Here is a 17,734-nt window from a genome sequence, read left to right as displayed (position 1 = left end):
TACTAAATACTCCAACTTCCAAATGCCTCTCAAAGAAGTCATGTATTGTGTAATAAATGCTGTGTACACTTGTATTATCATGAACCATTATCAATATAGCGAAACCTTGCTAACAGCAAACTTAGAGTCATAGTCAATGGCATCATAAAAAATATAGTGAGTTATCTGTCATTTGAGGGAAATATTCGCTGCTATTGGACAACAGGTATTCTGTCTGGGCCATAAAGCTACATTGTCTTAAATGATATACCCCTGGTACCAAATTCAAGGAGTGGTTGGGAATGAGGTTCCACTGTACACATAAATGTGGACAATATTTTTCAAGTTCTTGTTATTATTAATATGGAACTCCCAGCAATAGTAACCTTTAGAATACCTGTAAAATTAATGAGGTGAAATGCAACTCCAAATTAGACATGATCAGAGAGGAGGTGGGGATGGAAGGAGACAGGAAATTATGCTGTAAAATGACGAAACCTGAGAAAATATCAATGAGAGTAGACAAATGGAAGATTCAAGGGAGTCTTCCAGTCTCAGGATGTTGTACCATGGTTTTACCTTGACTTAAATAACTGGGGGTCCAGGGAACCCAATAATTATTTGAAGGGTCCTTGCCGGGAATATGAGGTCCCGTAGAGTAATGAAATGGTGTTCTGTACTGTACGTTGAGATAATTTCCTTAGAATTGGAGATAAATCAAAGATCATGTGGACAGTGGCCATGATTGATGAATGAAATGACAGACTCCCCAAACTATTGTGCGTCCCAAGAGATGCAGGATAATTTTTTTCTGAGTCTACATTTGTGTGTACTGGACGCCCGCATTTTGTGTCCTGTAAAACCTTCAGTACCATCCTCTTAATGGATGATTGAGTGAGTTAGTGAGTATGGTTTTACACTGCTTTTAGCAATATTCCAGCAATATCACGGCGGGGACACCAGAAATGGGCTTCACAGATTCTACCCATGTCGGGAATCGAACACGGGTCTTCAATGTGACGAACGAAAGCTTTAACCACAAGGGTACCCCACCGCCCCGTGTTAACGAATGAGGGGGTGTTGGTGGATCAGTGTGTGTGAGCATGTGTGTGTGTGTGTGCGTGTGTGCGTGTGGATGAAACTGGATGATACAAGGGAGGGGAGGAGATGGGAGAGGACATTTGTGGCCATTGTTTAAAAAACTCTCCTCCTGATAAGTGGATAATTTGACCAACTAGACCAACAAATATCCATGGCCCTGTGAGAAGCTAATAATCATACATGTCTACAGCACTACTGTATACTCCCCAGGGAGATGAGAATGAAAATCATGTGCACACTGATCCACTGATCTGGGTAATAATGTGAGCGCTTTGAGCAAACTCTTGCTTATGGAGTCTAGCGCAACATAAGTAAACACATAATTTATTATTTTCAGTTTTAGGCTCCCTTAGGCCAAACCAAGTTGAATAGGAAAAGACAAATAGTCAAGAAAACAAGACACAAGATGACCTAAATACTGCAAGGTCTAATATCATTTTATGTTGTTCATATGACCCGGACACCTAACATGAAGACAGTACATATACTAATTTGTTAGAAAGATTTTTATTTCTCCAACTGACATTGAAATGTTGTGTTGACTGATAGGGGTCGTCATGTAAGATGGAGGTCGCAGTGGGGGAAGTAAAGATGACCTGGCTGGACGCACCAGGGCTGATCTCTGCACCCAGCAACATATCCCAGTAGTCAGTCGGTCTGGTATGCTGGCTGGTAGGGGGAGGAGGAGGGAAGGGCTGGATGTAGATAGCTATCCCATTGGACACATGACAGTGGACAGGGACGGAAGGAATGACATGCTAGTTATCTGTGTCAAGGAAAGATGAGATGCAATGGCAAATTGGCATAATTAATGATATATTTGAACAGAAGATTCACCTACGTCAGTGTGGCAGTTTCCATTTTACCACCCTGACAACTACCCTTTAAACTTGCATCCCCCGCCCCCCCCCCACACACACACACACTGAGCCACCCTCCATTGAGGCTACCCAACACTGACTGTGCTCCCCCCCCACCCCCTTGAGGCTACCCAACACTGGGCTGTTGTGCGCAGCTGGTTTTCTCTGAACTGTCACAAATGTAACACAATATTCCACTGTAATCTTCTCCTTGTTTACAGAAACAATATTGGTTGTTTATTCTTTTTCATGAAACCAGTGTAATTGATGACTTGAGAAGTTGGGCATCTTTAGAAAGTGTAAATGTTAGTTTAATTAGGCAGTTTTTCTGAGTGGCATTTCATTGTCACTGTAAGTGAACATAAAATCAACGCCATTAAATATTTCCATCTCATTGTTTGATGTGGTAATTCACGCTGGAAGATAGAAGACCAGAAGGCAGTGTCATCAGATGTACCCTGGGAATAGTTGCACCCACTGCATCACCACCATAAACAGAGGACAGGTTTGTGATCACTGCTAGCTTGGTACAACTCAGGGCTTTAATAGCTCCAAGCCCCTGCCCCACCCTAGGGGGTCTCATCAGCTTTAGGTGCCCCTGGGTGAGGAATGTTGGCTCACTATCATTATCCCTGTCCCTGTGATTACCTTCAACAACTTACACATCTGGAAGTCACTTCTTACATGGCAGGGAGGGGGGGGGGAGAGAGGGATGGACAATCAGCTACTGGGGTGGGGGTAGGATACAGGACTGGGGGTGATACAGTGTATAGGGAGTGTCTGGGAGAGATTACACTAATGCTTAGTCTCTGAAAACATATAATTTTGACTCCATTTAAATATAAAAGGAGCCCCAGTGAGATGGAGATCCAGGACCCGAGGAAAATCTAGACTTGCTTCATTTAGTGCTTCTGCCTTACAGAAAAGGCTGGATAGAAGGGAAAATAATATGGTTCCGGGACTGTGAGACAGACAGGTAGAAATGAGCAGTGTGGTGCCTCAAGCAAGGTGATACACAATCAGTCTCTGTTGTAGGGGAGGGTGCTAAGGGTGGGGTGGTAGGGGATGGTTCTTGGGGTGGGATAATAGGGGCAGGGTGGTAGGGGATGGTGGTGCTAGGGGTGGTTTGGTTTGGTTTGGTATGTTGTTAAATGCAGCACTCAGCAATATTACAGTTACATGATGGCGATCTGTAAATAATCGAGTCTGGGCCAGACAATCCAGTGATTAATATCGTGAGCATCGGGGATGGGTTGGTAGGGGAATGGTGCTAGAGGTGGGGTGGTAGGATGAAGGACAGGGATGAAAATGATGTTTAGAGTTTCGAGGGATTGGTTGTGTGTGTGAGAGGGTGGGGTGATGGTGGTGTGAGAGGGTGTGTTGAGGGGTAGACCAAAATGGTTGTAAAGGTAGCTGGGGGGTACAGTGGTACTAAGGTGGAATGGGGGAGGTAGTGGGACACAAGGAAGGAAAATGTGTGACTAGGGACGAAGCTGGTGTAAAAAGGTCCAGCCATGATGTAACACAAGAGGGCCAACGGTCACTGCAAGCTGGACATGGGTACAGTCGTTTCAAACCACTAATGTGACAATATGCTGAACTGTTTACCCATAGCTAAACAACCTTTTCATGGTCCTCGGGCAACAAAAGAGCCACTCCTGATTCCATCTGTGAACAGCATTTACACAGTCGTGGATGAGCAAAAGGACCACATTGACCAAATAAAGACGATGACACAATGCGACAACACAAACTCTTCAGTCTGTATCCATTGCAGCTGAAGTAGTCAAGTGTTGAAAGGGCTGATAACAGTGATAGGGATCAGGTCCCTGGCTTGTCACTCCGGCCCTGGCCTGGCCTGGCCTCCACATTAGGCCAGCAATCATTATGTCATCAGTACTAGATAAACAGGTTACTTGCCATGTGCTCCTTCAATCAGTAACACAAGCCGGCTGTGCAGGGTCCCTATCATGCCCATTATACAGCCTGGGGCAACACTATCAATAGGATAACAGCACAAGGATATCAGCCAAGTGGTTGATAAATATGACATATACAGTTAATGTGACACCATTTTGGGATATAAGTCCTTTATAAAAAAACACATAATGGTTTGGTATAAAAAATTAATGCCACTTCCAGCCTACTCCGGGAATAATCTTGGGATTAATACATACAGATGGTCGTTTATTTGGCTTAGTATTGTGACAGTTGTACAAAGCGGTTATGTTAAATCAGGCAGATCAGGTACAATGTAGCCTGACTCACGAGGAGATTACTGAGTACGTATTTCTGCCCTGGACAGGTAGCTGACACCAACCTATAGTCCTATCTATCTAAAGCTATTGGCTCTGGCTTCCCACCTACTTGAGCACATAACACATGGACAGATTGTAACTGTAGCCTAAAACCTGGCCTACTCCAGGCATATCTGGAACATCTTGATTGGACATCAGTTGTAGCCTACAACTTGGCCTACTCCACAATATCTGGAACATCTTGATTGGACATCAGTTGTAGCCTACAACTTGGCCTACTCCACAATATCTGGAACATCTTGATTGGACATCAGTTGTAGCCTTCAACTTGGCCTACTCCACAATATCTGGAACATCTTTATTGGACATCAGTTGTAGCCTACATTTACCTTCTTTCAACAGATCACAGAAATAAATAAATGCTAAAAGTATTAATGGTAAGACACCAAGTTTCCCCAAAAGGTTATTCAATGTGATGATGACAGTGGACAGGTAGAAGGAACACAAAGTAGATGCAGTTGTTCTTAATGTTTCACACACTACTTTATGCTCACTGCACTAAGGATGAAGAATGAAAGAATTACAGATTAATTCTTCGCTAAATGATGGTTGTACAGTCAAGTTTTCCATCATACTGAGGGTATTGTATTCACAGAGTATGTCTAGGTGAGAGTCCAGGTGTCCCTGGGTGCTGAGTGGCGGGGAGAGACTAAAGCTGTCCAATCCATGCAGGAGATAGTGGACAGGCATGTCCCATTACACACTGCGGCAGTTGAGGCTGATGATGTTGGCACATGCAGACTGATGTCAATGATGATGTTGTGAATCTACATGCTGACACTGCCGCCGTCTTTGTACTTGGTGAACACATTGTACAGCACTCTCAGCGTCGACTTGAGGTCCAGGTTGACAACATCTGTAAGAGAACAGTTCATCGTTTACATAAAATAACTACATTTGCCCACCCTGTGTGAAACAGCCAGACAATAACACACATAAAACAACAACATTTGCCCACCCTGTGTTAAACAGCCAGGCAATAACATACATAAAATAGCAACATTTGCCCGCCCTGTGTTAAACAGCCAGGCAATAACACACATAACATAACAACATTTGCCCGCCCTGTGTTAAACAGACAGGCAATAACACACATAACATAACAACATTTGCCCGCCCTGTGTTAAACAGACAGGCAATAACATACATAAAATAACAACATTTGCCCGCCCTGTGTTAAACAGCCAGCCCTGCCCGCCAGGCAATAACACACATAAAATAACAACATTTGCCCACCCTGTGCTTAACAGCCAGGCAATAACACACATAAAACAAGAACATTTGCCCACCCTGTGTTAAACAGCCAGGCAATAACACACATAGAATAACATTTGCCCACCCTGTGTTAAACAGCCAGGCAGTAACAGTTGGTTGCCTTACTGAACACTTTCGTGAATGAATAGGGTTATGCTTCTTTTTATGCAACTTTGCAGCAATATCATACCAGGACAAAGGCGTGAAAGGGGTATACAATTGTACACACAAAAGGACTCCACTCCAGGTGCTCCATGTGACAAGCAAGTGCACAATCTGCTGGTCTACCCAAGCACCCCCTCTCAGCACTTCAATACCTTGCTTCAAGAATCCCACATAATATCATATTTACTTTTGAAAATAGTGAAAAAGGGGTACATTTCTTTTTCATTTTTTTAAAATCAAATGAAGTTGATAGATGAAAAAGTAAAACTATTAACACATAAGGCTTGTTTTCGTCCATGAATAATGCATGTAGACTAATAATGAAAATAAATAAATAAATAAATAAATAAATAAATAAATAAATAAATATAAACATAATGAAATAAATACACATATAATCATACCAAAAATAATAATGATGAAAATATAAATAACAATCAATCTACTGTGCTTTTTATTGCTGAATATCATGCTCAAAGCACACAACACATTAACGACAATAACACAGGTGAGTGAGTTGGCAATATTCCAGTCCATTGATGTCACTGCAAATGATACAGAGAAGCAACCAAATGGCTGATAGCCTATGGAGTTTTTGACTGGGCACAATACACAAAATAGCAATTTTCCAAAAAACTTGTACCCAAGAAAGGGTGTGTGCATCCTACTCAGGTGCACGCTGTACACAAGAAAGTAGGGTGTTATGGATGTATACTGTCATGGAATCGCCACACATGAAAATAAGCCTTGTACACAAATTGCTTACTTGGATTTATCATTGACTTATATGCCATGTCAGCACCTTCCAATCACCTGTTCAACTGATGAGCGAGCGACAACTTAGTCGGCATGATAGGAATGAAAACTATTAAAATTCCAATAAGAATAATTGTCACAAATCATATTATCTAAATAAAACAAGTCTACAGCATCAGCAGATATCTGTTATCCTTCAATCGATCTCCTCCTGCATCGTCAAGCTTAAAGCCATGTAGGGTTAAAGTCAATTTAAAACTATCAGTTAACATTCTAACCATCTTAAACTCTCAAATATGTCAACTCTCCGATGCCCATTTTCACTTTATTAGCCATCTGCATGTAACTGATGAAATGCAAGACAAAGGCAATTGAATAATTAAAGCATGGATTGTCTGTGACAATATCATACATAGCAAAGGGCAAATCTCAACTATCAGATGGTGATACAGAATTCACAAAATCATCACACACTTTCAAACAAAGGCATAATCATAGCAGACAAGCAGTGCCGGCTCACACGACTGTCCTGACTAATTGAAAAGTGAAGGCTTTGTCCGGACAAGGGACACATGAATTACTAATGCTTGCCCGAGCCTTGACGAAAGTTACGAAACTGCTGCAGAACCGCTGCAGGCAAAAGGATCAAATAGGCCTTGATAATACAACAGAGGAAACAATGGCTGATCAGGCATAAGTGGTCGGAAATGAAATGTAATACATCATAATGTCGGCCTCTCAGTATAACTATACTTTCTGCGGTTCCTCAGGAGCACTTTGTTTAATCTTTCTCCGAGTTGAGTATCTCGGTTCCTATAATGTAACATGTCTTGTGTGTCAAAAGGACTCCTCAAGCTTTTATGGAATGGGACCAATTGGTGCTTCACAAGGCGCTTGGACACTTTGATGACATTAACAATGGCCAAGATTGAACAAAGTTGGGAGGATAATAACCTATACGTAATAGGCCTGGATCACGCATATTTGCCTTCCAGTAGGTGTCCGGCTGACACTAGAGGGAGCCACCTGCTTCAAAGCTGCGCATCTGATCAGTTTGGAAACATCAGGAAATGCCTTTGCTTTGAACAAATCTGAGTTGTATGGATTCTTTGAGACAAAAATGCCTCCTTAAAAGTGATTTTAGAAGTTTTGCGATACAAGCAACTTTTTTCACCACGAACAAGTAGTAAAAAATGATAACAAACACAATGGGCAAGTTGAGCCTGAATCATATCTGAAAACATAAAGGAAACACAAATAATGGGGGTTTCTATCAGCGTCAGTTCGTCGGTTTGATTGTGTGTTTCAAGACACTAAATCCATAATTCCAATGGTCACCAGTGGCCATGTCTACAGGACCAGAGTCTACTTGGAACAAACTTTCTTTAAATATCCCATAATCACAGCTTCTAAAAACTATATCAATGACATAAATATTTAATATGCTGAAAAGCGAGATCATTTATCTGAAAAGGTGATCATGATATTAACGTTAACAATGCATGATGCACGTGACGACACACCTCAAGTGTGGAAAATATCTTAATGTTGTGTGAGCACAATTGAAAAAAATAAACATATTTGTCAAAACATATTTGTCAAAACATTTGTCAAAAATAATCACAACCCCCCAACCATTAATGTTTCAAATTCAAAGATTTTTAAAAAATATATTCAAACAGAATACTGAACAAAACTGATGATTCTTTTAATATACTTCTAAAGTTTCACTTGTGTGCTTATTGAACATTTTAAAAGTAAATGTGCTTCTTGCAGAGAAGTGATACAAACAGATCACTTGTTTCTTTCAAATAAACCATGTGTAGGAAGACAAGAAAGTATCGTAAATTAATTGTATAAATGAAGGAAGTCCCATTAGAACCTAATACTTAGTAGCACTGCATCTGTAGATCTAACATTACAGCCAGCTGATGAGGAGGGGGAAAAGGAGGGATGGGGGAAAGAAAAGCCAAATTTCCATGGCAACAGGAAAGGGGGAGAGTAATGCCTGTTGTTGCATGTATCAGTGACGCTGGGGGATAAGGGATGGGGGAGGGGGGTCAGCAGTCTAGCTGAGTCTGCCTGACACATGGGCGGATAATAAAGCATAGTGTTCCATGTAGTGTTCTTCCCTGACATCAAAGACCTGTGGCATGTCAGCCATTGGGACTGCAACACAAGTATGGGCCGCGGCCATGGTTAAAATTCCTGGCAAGTCAAAAACTCTCAGGGAAAATCTTGACAACTCCATGGCTGTCTACAAACCAAACATCAAAGCTTCTGTGTTGTTATTTCTGCAGCAAGGTTTCCCAATCTTGCAAGTTGAACACACAGTCCGGAGACCAGGGGGAGGGGGTGGGGGTGGAGCAGCCTGGGGGGTGGGGGAGGGGGAAAACAGAGCTGAGAACATGGCCCTGGGGAGGTCCATGCAACACACACTCTGACAATAGGGACAGTTGTCTTCACATGATGACAAAACACTTGGCAGAGATAGCGCTCAGTGAGACACATACTGACTTGAATGAGTTTGACATTCAAATCTAGAAAGGAGTCATGTCAAAAGTAATTATCCTTACTTTCATGCTTAAATCACATCTTCATATTCAACCAAAAAGATATTGTGTGCTAAATCTATAAAATGATCAAAAGATTAAAAATACAAGAAAAATGAAAATTTGATATAATCTTATTGTTCACTAATTAAGAATTGATGCCAAGTTGTAGATATGGAATTAATCTTCCAGTTCATCTGTTTTGATACATGTTGATAATGCATGGTGATGTTAATATCCCCAATACAAGTAGGATATAGCAACATGTAATGATATAACACTGAGCAATTCCAATAGATAGTGTTGTTTACAGTAAAGTGATTATGAAGGGGACTGACTGCATTGGTTTTATCTGTCCACTGCATCTCTTGCCAAGCTAAATATTGAACTACAATATGCAGTAAACTTGCACTCTGATATATCTGCATTTTCTTAATTCTGACATTTGATAAGTTTAGATGATGAAAACATCAAGTCTTGATAGCTACCAGTCCACATATAAGCATTATGAAAGGGGCTCTATTAAAATGAATATTTATACTTCATCAGACAGAGATATTCATAGATGATAAAATATTTCTTGGAATAAATATTAGTATTCATAGGTAGCTGAGGCTACACATTGACCTGGGGTCCTGTTCCAGTGAGGAAGGTCCCCAAGTGAGGTACGTCCCAGGTCACCAGTTCAAGGAAGATCCCATGTCCCAAGTTCAAGGAAGATCCCATGTCCCCAGTTCAAGGAAGGTCCCAGGTCCCCAATGCAGGGTAGATCCCAGGTCCCCAATGCAGGGTAGATCCCCGGTCCCCAATGCAGGGTAGATCCCCGGTCCCCAATGCAGGGTAGATCCCAGGTCCCCAATGCAGGGTAGATCCCCGGTCCCCAATGCAGGGTAGATCCCCGGTCCCCAATGCAGGGTAGATCCCAGGTCCCCAATGCAGGGTAGATCCCAGGTCCCCAATGCAGGGTAGATCCCAGGTCCCCAATGCAGGGTAGATCCCAGGTCCCCAATGCAGGGTAGATCCCAGGTCCCCAATGCAGGGTAGATCTTTATAGGGACCAAGCTTGAGGTAGGTCCCCAGCCCTCACACATGTTTCTGTTCAACACATGTCCCCCCAGTAACTGTCATGCATGGTGCCAGTTCCCCCACTAACCCATCACAGCAACATGTGTAAACACAACATTGTACATTCCACCAAAGTTCAGCCCGGTTAATTACCAGTTTCATCTGAGTACAGCTGGCCACAAGCCTGTCTTCAGGGCAATAGTATGTCATGAGGCCACCATCCAGTGGTCATATAACATCAATCTCTCCTCATGCACAGCTATCTTGCAACACCAGGGTGTCTGATTCACTTCATGGCAACACTGAGTACTTTATTGTCCGGAGACAATACAAAACAAAACAAATGTACAAGAAGCTTAAAAATACAGCAACTCCAGCTTAAGGTTTATCTGTCATGTAAGAGTTAATTTTGTACATCCTGAGCCATGACGTACGTTTTTCTCTTAAAAAGACAACTTGTACCATTATAAACTAATTTTAGAGAAAACATGTTTCATGATCTCAAGGGGAGATATCTACTCAGTCCGAGACCACATACAGATATATATAGAATAGAATAGAATAGAATAGAATAGAATAGAATAGAATAGAATAGAATAGAATAGAATAGAATAGTACAAAAACGCCCACTTGGGACTTAGTACAAAAATAGGGCATTTATATGGTATAGGGACAAGAACATGGTATATATACATAACATAGATGCAGGAATTTATCTTATCTAGTTTGGGCCCTTATGTTGATCCCAGCTTAAACATGCAAAATTCAGTCCTGGCAACAGAACTTGACCATTCTTTTGAAGGGTTCATAAATTGTTTTAGGAGGTGAGTTTTATCAGTCTTATATATGATCTCTATAATTTACACTACCAGTTTCCCCAATGTGATCAAGAGTATATACAAACGGAGATGAATAAGGGAACACTAGTTAGCAGAACCAGTACCGGTGCAATTGGCAGCCAAACAACACTGAATCATTTACACAAGTTTTGTTTTGGTTTAAAGCAACACTTACAAACAACAATTACTATGGTACTTTGATTCACATTTACAAACTTTCTGAATTCCCAAATTTCTATTACGATCATGATACCTGAATGACAAGAGTGTCGAACGATGTTGCCTATCCTATCTCTAAAGCCAAACTGAAATTACAACGACAGTGTGTGGTCCACTTGGTGCATACACATGCTTTTTTCATGCCTTTAGATATGTATCTGCGAAGTAAAGCAGTGTGTGTGTGTGTGAACTGTTTTCACACAGAACCGAAACAGAACGACCTGTTCGGAAACATAGCATACTTACAGAAATATGAGAGAAACTAACATATATATATATTAGTTTCTCTCGTATTTCTGTAAGTATGCTATGTTTCCGATATATATATACCTGTGGTGACAATATCCTTTTGTCCAAACACTTTGTTTTAGACACAGTAAAATGACCATGTCTTCCAAATACTCGTTGGAAACAGTGCACACACACATCTAAACATTTGGTTCTGAAATGTGTTGAATTTGTATGCACGCTATTTCTAATGTACTGACAGTACAGCTTATTTCCCTATATTTTGCAATGTTCCTTTATTCGTTTGCATCAGCAGTTACATGTCAGTATATGGTCTCTGACACCATCATTCTGTTGAACCCGTGAAGATCCGGGTTAGAATAGGTCTTCAGCAACCCATGCTTGTCGTAAAAGGCTACTATGCTTGTCGTATGAGGTGACTAACGGGATCGGGTAGTCAGACTCGCTGCCTCGTTTGATGCATGTCATTGTATCCCAATTACGTAGATCGATGCTCATGATATGAATCACTGGTTTGTCTGGTTTAAACGTAAGCTGCACAAGCCGATTTCAACCTTCACCTGCGCGCGCAGTCTTGTCCTTGGGAAATCACACTCTGACGTAGTAGTCACAAACTGTTTAGTTTGAAAATGATTAGAAAAGTTACACATGTTCTAAATGTCAGCTGATATGATTGATGTCATGTCCTTGTTTGCAGCCATTGTGTTATTGCCGTCTGTCTCGTGTTGTCATGGTTTCATGTGACCAATATGCCACTGTTCTTTGATTCATAATCCTAACCTTTAAATTCAAACAGCCATAATGACTATCAAGCATATATATTATAAAGTCAGGTTTTAACAAGTGACAGTGACTGTGACATAATTAATAATTCATGGTTTAATTCATTGTGTTATCAGGATACTTCTCTCACAAAGTATTTACTTTCAAGATAACAAAGACGCTGCAGAACATGTAGACAACTTCCTATTGCCGATGTACCAAGTCCTTGTATCAGGTGTCACACAGCCTTTGGTTGGACACAAGTCATGTTATGTGGGTAATACTGAAAATGCCCATAATTCTATAAAATTTCAAAGTACTGTGTGTTACAAATGTTATGTTTGGGATGACACTTTCTGAGCGAGTGTGTGAGTTGGGTTTAACGCCCCTTTGAACAGTATTCCAGTTATATCACGGCGCGTCAGCTTAATGTGCGAGGAAAGCCCGAAGTAATGCAGGTCTCAGAAGTTTACCACTTCGGTGAAACCCACGAGCACGGTATGGTGCTGACAAACCTAGAAACATGTTTAGGGTGAACCGGGAATTGAACCCACAATCATAGGTTTCTGGTGTGGCCAAGGGATGCAATTCTGCACAGCAAATCGCTGACCTTAGACGATTGGGCTATCCGTGCAACAAAGTCAGCTATCGAACCCACTCAGCCACCGAGGCTTCCACAAAAATGAAAGTCCGACAACTGGTAGTCTAGATCACATATTTTGTGTACCCCTCTGACAAATGCATGGCTCCCATGGCCGAAAGCTATGACCACTTTCTAAATGGCATTGTGTGTTTATACCGTGTGTCAGTATAAAACATGTTTATCATACCAAAATGGCTTCCACAGGGAATATCACTTGGTGGAATTGCATCACAATGCTTTGCAGACCATTCTGATGTCATTGGTTACCATGATGTCACAATCAAATGTCATCTCATAAATGTAATTAATCTCTCTGCCACTGAAGCTGGTAAGCTATACATTTTACTCTAGAGATGTTGGTTATTACTGTTAACAAATAGAAAAAATTAGAATAGAATGAGTTTGGATAATAAATAGAGAATCTCACTTGAGGGTCTTCTGAGATCAAATATATCAAGACGAGTTGATAGAAGTTATCAATATCCAAGGCTTGATGAGGACATTTTGACTTTTGTCAACGAGTCATGATATATCAGTGTCTTGTAATGTCTTTGCTTACTGCAGTCAAGAGTGTTATCTTCAACTTGTCATCAATTCATTGTCATCAGGGCACAGATTATTGCATGACCGGGATAGTGCCATCAATTGTTACACACCAAAAGTCAGCATTGGTTATTTTATAGCAGAGCTCCTCTAATTAGGGTCATACAGACCCTGATACAAATATATCCAATAAAGCCCATGAAGGTCTATAATGTTTGGCAAGTCTAGACTAGTGCAGTATCTGAAAATGAAGAGAATCTCTGGGCTCCTTTTTATGATTTTTTCATTAAGATAATTTAACAACTGTTTTTTTTCTGTAAGATGTGTTTATTTCAGAGACCAGATGTTAGTCTATCCTCCTGACCTAGTCCCAATGGGGAGTCAAGCATGGGGTGCTGGGGACCTGACCTGGAGTCCCAATAGGGAGACAAGCATGGGGTGGTGGGGACCTGACCTGGAGTCCCAATAGGAAGACAAGCATGGGGTGCTGGGGACCTGACCTGGAGTCCCAATGGGGAGACAAGCATGGGGTGCCTGGGACCTGACCTGGAGTCCCAATGGGGAGACAAGCATGGGGTGCTGGGGACCTGACCTGGAGTCTCAATGGGGAGACAAGCATGGGGTGTTGGGGACCTGACCTGGAGTCTCAGTGGAGAGACAAGCATTGGGTGTTGGGGACCTGACCTGGAGTCTCAATGGGGAGACAAGCATGGGGTGCCTGGGACCTGACCTGGAGTCTCAGTGGAGAGACAAGCATGGGGTGCAGGGGACCTGACCTGGAGTCTCAATGGAGAGACAAGCATGGGGTGCCTGGGACCTGACCTGGAGTCTGAATGGAGAGACAAGCATGGGGTGCAGGGGACCTGACCTGGAGTCTCAATTGGGAGACAAGCATGGGGTGCTGGGGACCTGACCTGGAGTCCCAATAGGGAGACAAGCATGGGGTGCCTGGGACTTGACCTGGAGTCTCAGTGGGGAGACAAGCATGGGGTACCTGGGACCTGACCTGGAGTCTCAATGGAGAGACAAGCATGGGGTGCCTGGGACCTGACCTGGAGTCTCAATGGGGAGACAAGCATGGGGTGCCTGGGACCTGACCTGGAGTCTCAATGGGGAGACAAGCATGGGGTGCCTGGGACCTGACCTGGTGTCTCAATGGGGAGACAAGCATGGGGTGCAGGGGACCTGACCTGGAGTCTCAATGGGGAGACAAGCATGGGGTGCTGGGGACCTGACCTGGAGTCCCAATGGGGAGACAAGCATGGGGTGCAGGGGACCTGACCTGGAGTCTCAGTGGGGAGACAAGCATGGGGTGCAGGGGACCTGACCTGGAGTCTCAATGGGGAGACAAGCATGGGGTGCAGGGGACCTGACCTGGAGTCTCAATGGAGAGACAAGCATGGGGTGCAGGGGACCTGACCTGGAGTCTCAATGGAGAGACAAGCATGGGGTGCAGGGGACCTGACCTGGAGTCTCAATGGAGAGACAAGCATGGGGTGCAGGGGACCTGACCTGGAGTCTCAATGGGGAGACAAGCATGGGGTGCAGGGGACCTGACCTGGAGTCTCAGTGGGGAGACAAGCATGGGGTGCAGGGGACCTGACCTGGAGTCTCAATGGAGAGACAAGCATGGGGTGCTGGGGACCTGACCTGGAGTCTCAGTGGAGAGACAAGCATAGTCTCAGTGGGGAGACAAGCATAGGGTGCTGGGGACTTTTTCAGACCTGGAGTCTCAATGGGGAGACAAGCATGGGGTGCAGGGGACCTGACCTGGAGTCTCAATGGGGAGACAAGCATGGGGTGCTGGGGACCTGACCTGGAGTCCCAATGGGGAGACAAGCATGGGGTGCAGGGGACCTGACCTGGAGTCTCAGTGGGGAGACAAGCATGGGGTGCAGGGGACCTGACCTGGAGTCTCAATGGGGAGACAAGCATGGGGTGCTGGGGACCTGACCTGGAGTCCCAATGGGGAGACAAGCATGGGGTGCCTGGGACCTGACCTGGAGTCTCAATGGGGAGACAAGCATGGGGTGCTGGGGACCTGACCTGGAGTCCCAATAGGGAGACAAGCATGGGGTACCTGGGACCTGACCTGGAGTCTCAGTGGGGAGACAAGCATGGGGTGCAGGGGACCTGACCTGGAGTCTCAATGGGGAGACAAGCATGGGGTGCAGGGGACCTGACCTGGAGTCTCAGTGGGGAGACAAGCTTGGGGTGCTGGGGACCTGACCTGGAGTCTCAATGGGGAGACAAGCAAGGGGTGCTGGGGACCTGACCTGGAGTCTCAATGGGGAGACAAGCATGGGGTGCAGGGGACCTGACCTGGAGTCTCAATGGGGAGACAAGCATGGGGTGCCTGGGACCTGACCTGGAGTCTCAGTGGGGAGACAAGCATGGGGTGCCTGGGACCTGACCTGGAGTCTCAGTGGAGAGACAAGCATAGTCTCAGTGGAGAGACAAGCATAGTCTCAGTGGAGAGACAAGCATAGTCCCAATGGGGAGACAAGCATGGGGTGCCTGGGACCTGACCTGGAGTCTCAGTGGGGAGACAAGCATGGGGTGCCTGGGACTTGACCTGGAGTCCCAATGGAGAGACAAGCATGGGGTGCTGGGGACCTGACCTGGAGTCTCAGTGGAGAGACAAGCATAGTCTCAGTGGGGAGACAAGCATAGGGTGCTGGGGACTTTTTCAGACCTGGAATCTCAATGGGGAGACAAGAATCAGGTACTGACAGGGAACACAAACTGCCAATGTGTAGATAAAAAACATCAGACACTCAGGACCTATACTGCCCTGAACTACCAACTGGGTCCCTATCAATAAAATCTGTATCAGAAATGTCCTTCAGGAAGTACCACTGGCATGTACAGCTTTTGACTGACGGCAATACTTGTCGCAAGTCCTGCTTGCCAATGGCATGTTCAGATGGAATGAATACCTTCAGGTCTTGGGAGTCTGGCCTTGTTCTTTGGGAGCCCCGCTTCATGCATCAGCTCGAAAGCAAATCCCACATTGTGAACCTGAAAGAAAGCAACACATGAGTCTGGGGCTGAGAGAGAGCAGTGATGTGACATGGTCAGAAGGTGCATACAAAAACAATGTGATTAATATTACTGAGCACACAGAACATTGAAACCCAATCATGTCGTCTTATCATAAATTTTTGTTATTGTTTAAGACTAGTCATCAATTTTCCATCTTATCCCACTGGCCTGTAAATAATTGAATCTGGGTCAGATTTGTTTGGTTTCTTGTTTAATGACACACTCAGCAATATTCCAGTTATATGATGGTGGTCTGTTTAAATAAGCAAGTCTGGTCCAGACAATCCAGTGATTGACATCATGAGCATCGCTCCACGCAATTGGGATACGATGACGTTAGTCCGTTAGTCGCCTCTTACGACAAGCATAGTCACCTTTTATGGCATGCATGGGTTGCTGAAGACCTATTCTAACCCGGATCTTCACGGGTCGAATCTGGGTCAGAAGAACCAGTGGTTGACAGCATGAGCATGCCATACTGTTGGGGTACAATGACACACAAACAATCAAGTCACAGAGCTTGACCTGATACCCATTTTAGTAGGCTTGTAAAGCTTGTAGCACTCATCCAGCATCCCCCAAATCCCCATTTTAACTGAAGGTCACTGAAAACCTTAGCAGCACGAGTCCACAAATTAGTCTACTACTGTAAATACCTCTGGAATGAATCTGACCAAACATTTCCCCAAGGGCTTTTAAAAGTAGTTGAAACGAGTATGGTGTGTCCGTGGGGTGTGTGTGATGTCACATAAAAAATATGTTACTTATTTCAAGTCACAAGTGATTAGTGCTACTTTGTCATCACTTGTCCCCAATATTTAAATCCATATCACATACCGTATTCAACGTAATAAGCGCCCAGGGCGCTCTCAAAATTAGAAATAGGGGGCGCTTATTAGAATATTATTTTGAGTTGAAAGATCATAAATTTCGTGGTTTATGCTAACAGCCTGAAATGTTTACATACGACAGATATAGTTTTCAAGAATTTCATTGCCCATAATTAAGGGTGATATAACACACGAGTGCGTATTATACACGAATAAATAAGTCTAGTGTACATTGATCAATCGGACCTAGTGCTGATTGGGATTGTTCGCTTGCCAATATATTAGCAAATATCGCCATGGGCGCTTATTAGAGCCGGGCGCTTATTACGTCGAATACGGTAATCACTACATAAGAAAGCATCACCATGTGAACCACATATCTGCTCTAAATGAATGTACAACCTTCCAGCTACCTTGACTCGTTACAAAGGTCTCGCCACACATTATCTTATACCTAGTTTCATTCACAGACAGTAAGTACTTGCTTCATGCTGCACTTTTATTGACAATGCCGACCTTGACCTTTGACATTAGTAATAGGGATTAAAAAATAT

General features: G+C 43.5%; 1 protein-coding gene across 1 annotated transcript in view; it reads right to left on the bottom strand.

The window, feature by feature from the left end:
- Nucleotides 1-3,438: 3,438 nt before the first annotated feature.
- The window catches only part of LOC139473659 (beta-parvin-like), an 85,275-nt gene continuing 70,979 nt past the window's right edge, over nt 3,439-17,734 (bottom strand). The window contains exons 12-13 of the mRNA XM_071256351.1: nt 16,245-16,326; nt 3,439-5,114 (exon numbers count right to left, since the gene is read on the bottom strand). Of these exons, the coding sequence (XP_071112452.1) occupies nt 5,026-5,114; nt 16,245-16,326 (171 nt within the window). The 3' untranslated portion in view covers nt 3,439-5,025. The remainder of the gene's footprint in view (nt 5,115-16,244; nt 16,327-17,734) is intronic.

Source organism: Haliotis cracherodii, unplaced genomic scaffold, assembly GCF_022045235.1.
Source record: "Haliotis cracherodii isolate W230 unplaced genomic scaffold, xgHalCrac1.p SCAF_3, whole genome shotgun sequence".
NCBI classification, from domain to species: domain Eukaryota; kingdom Metazoa; phylum Mollusca; class Gastropoda; order Lepetellida; family Haliotidae; genus Haliotis; species Haliotis cracherodii.
This window is presented reverse-complemented; position numbering and strand designations above follow the sequence as displayed.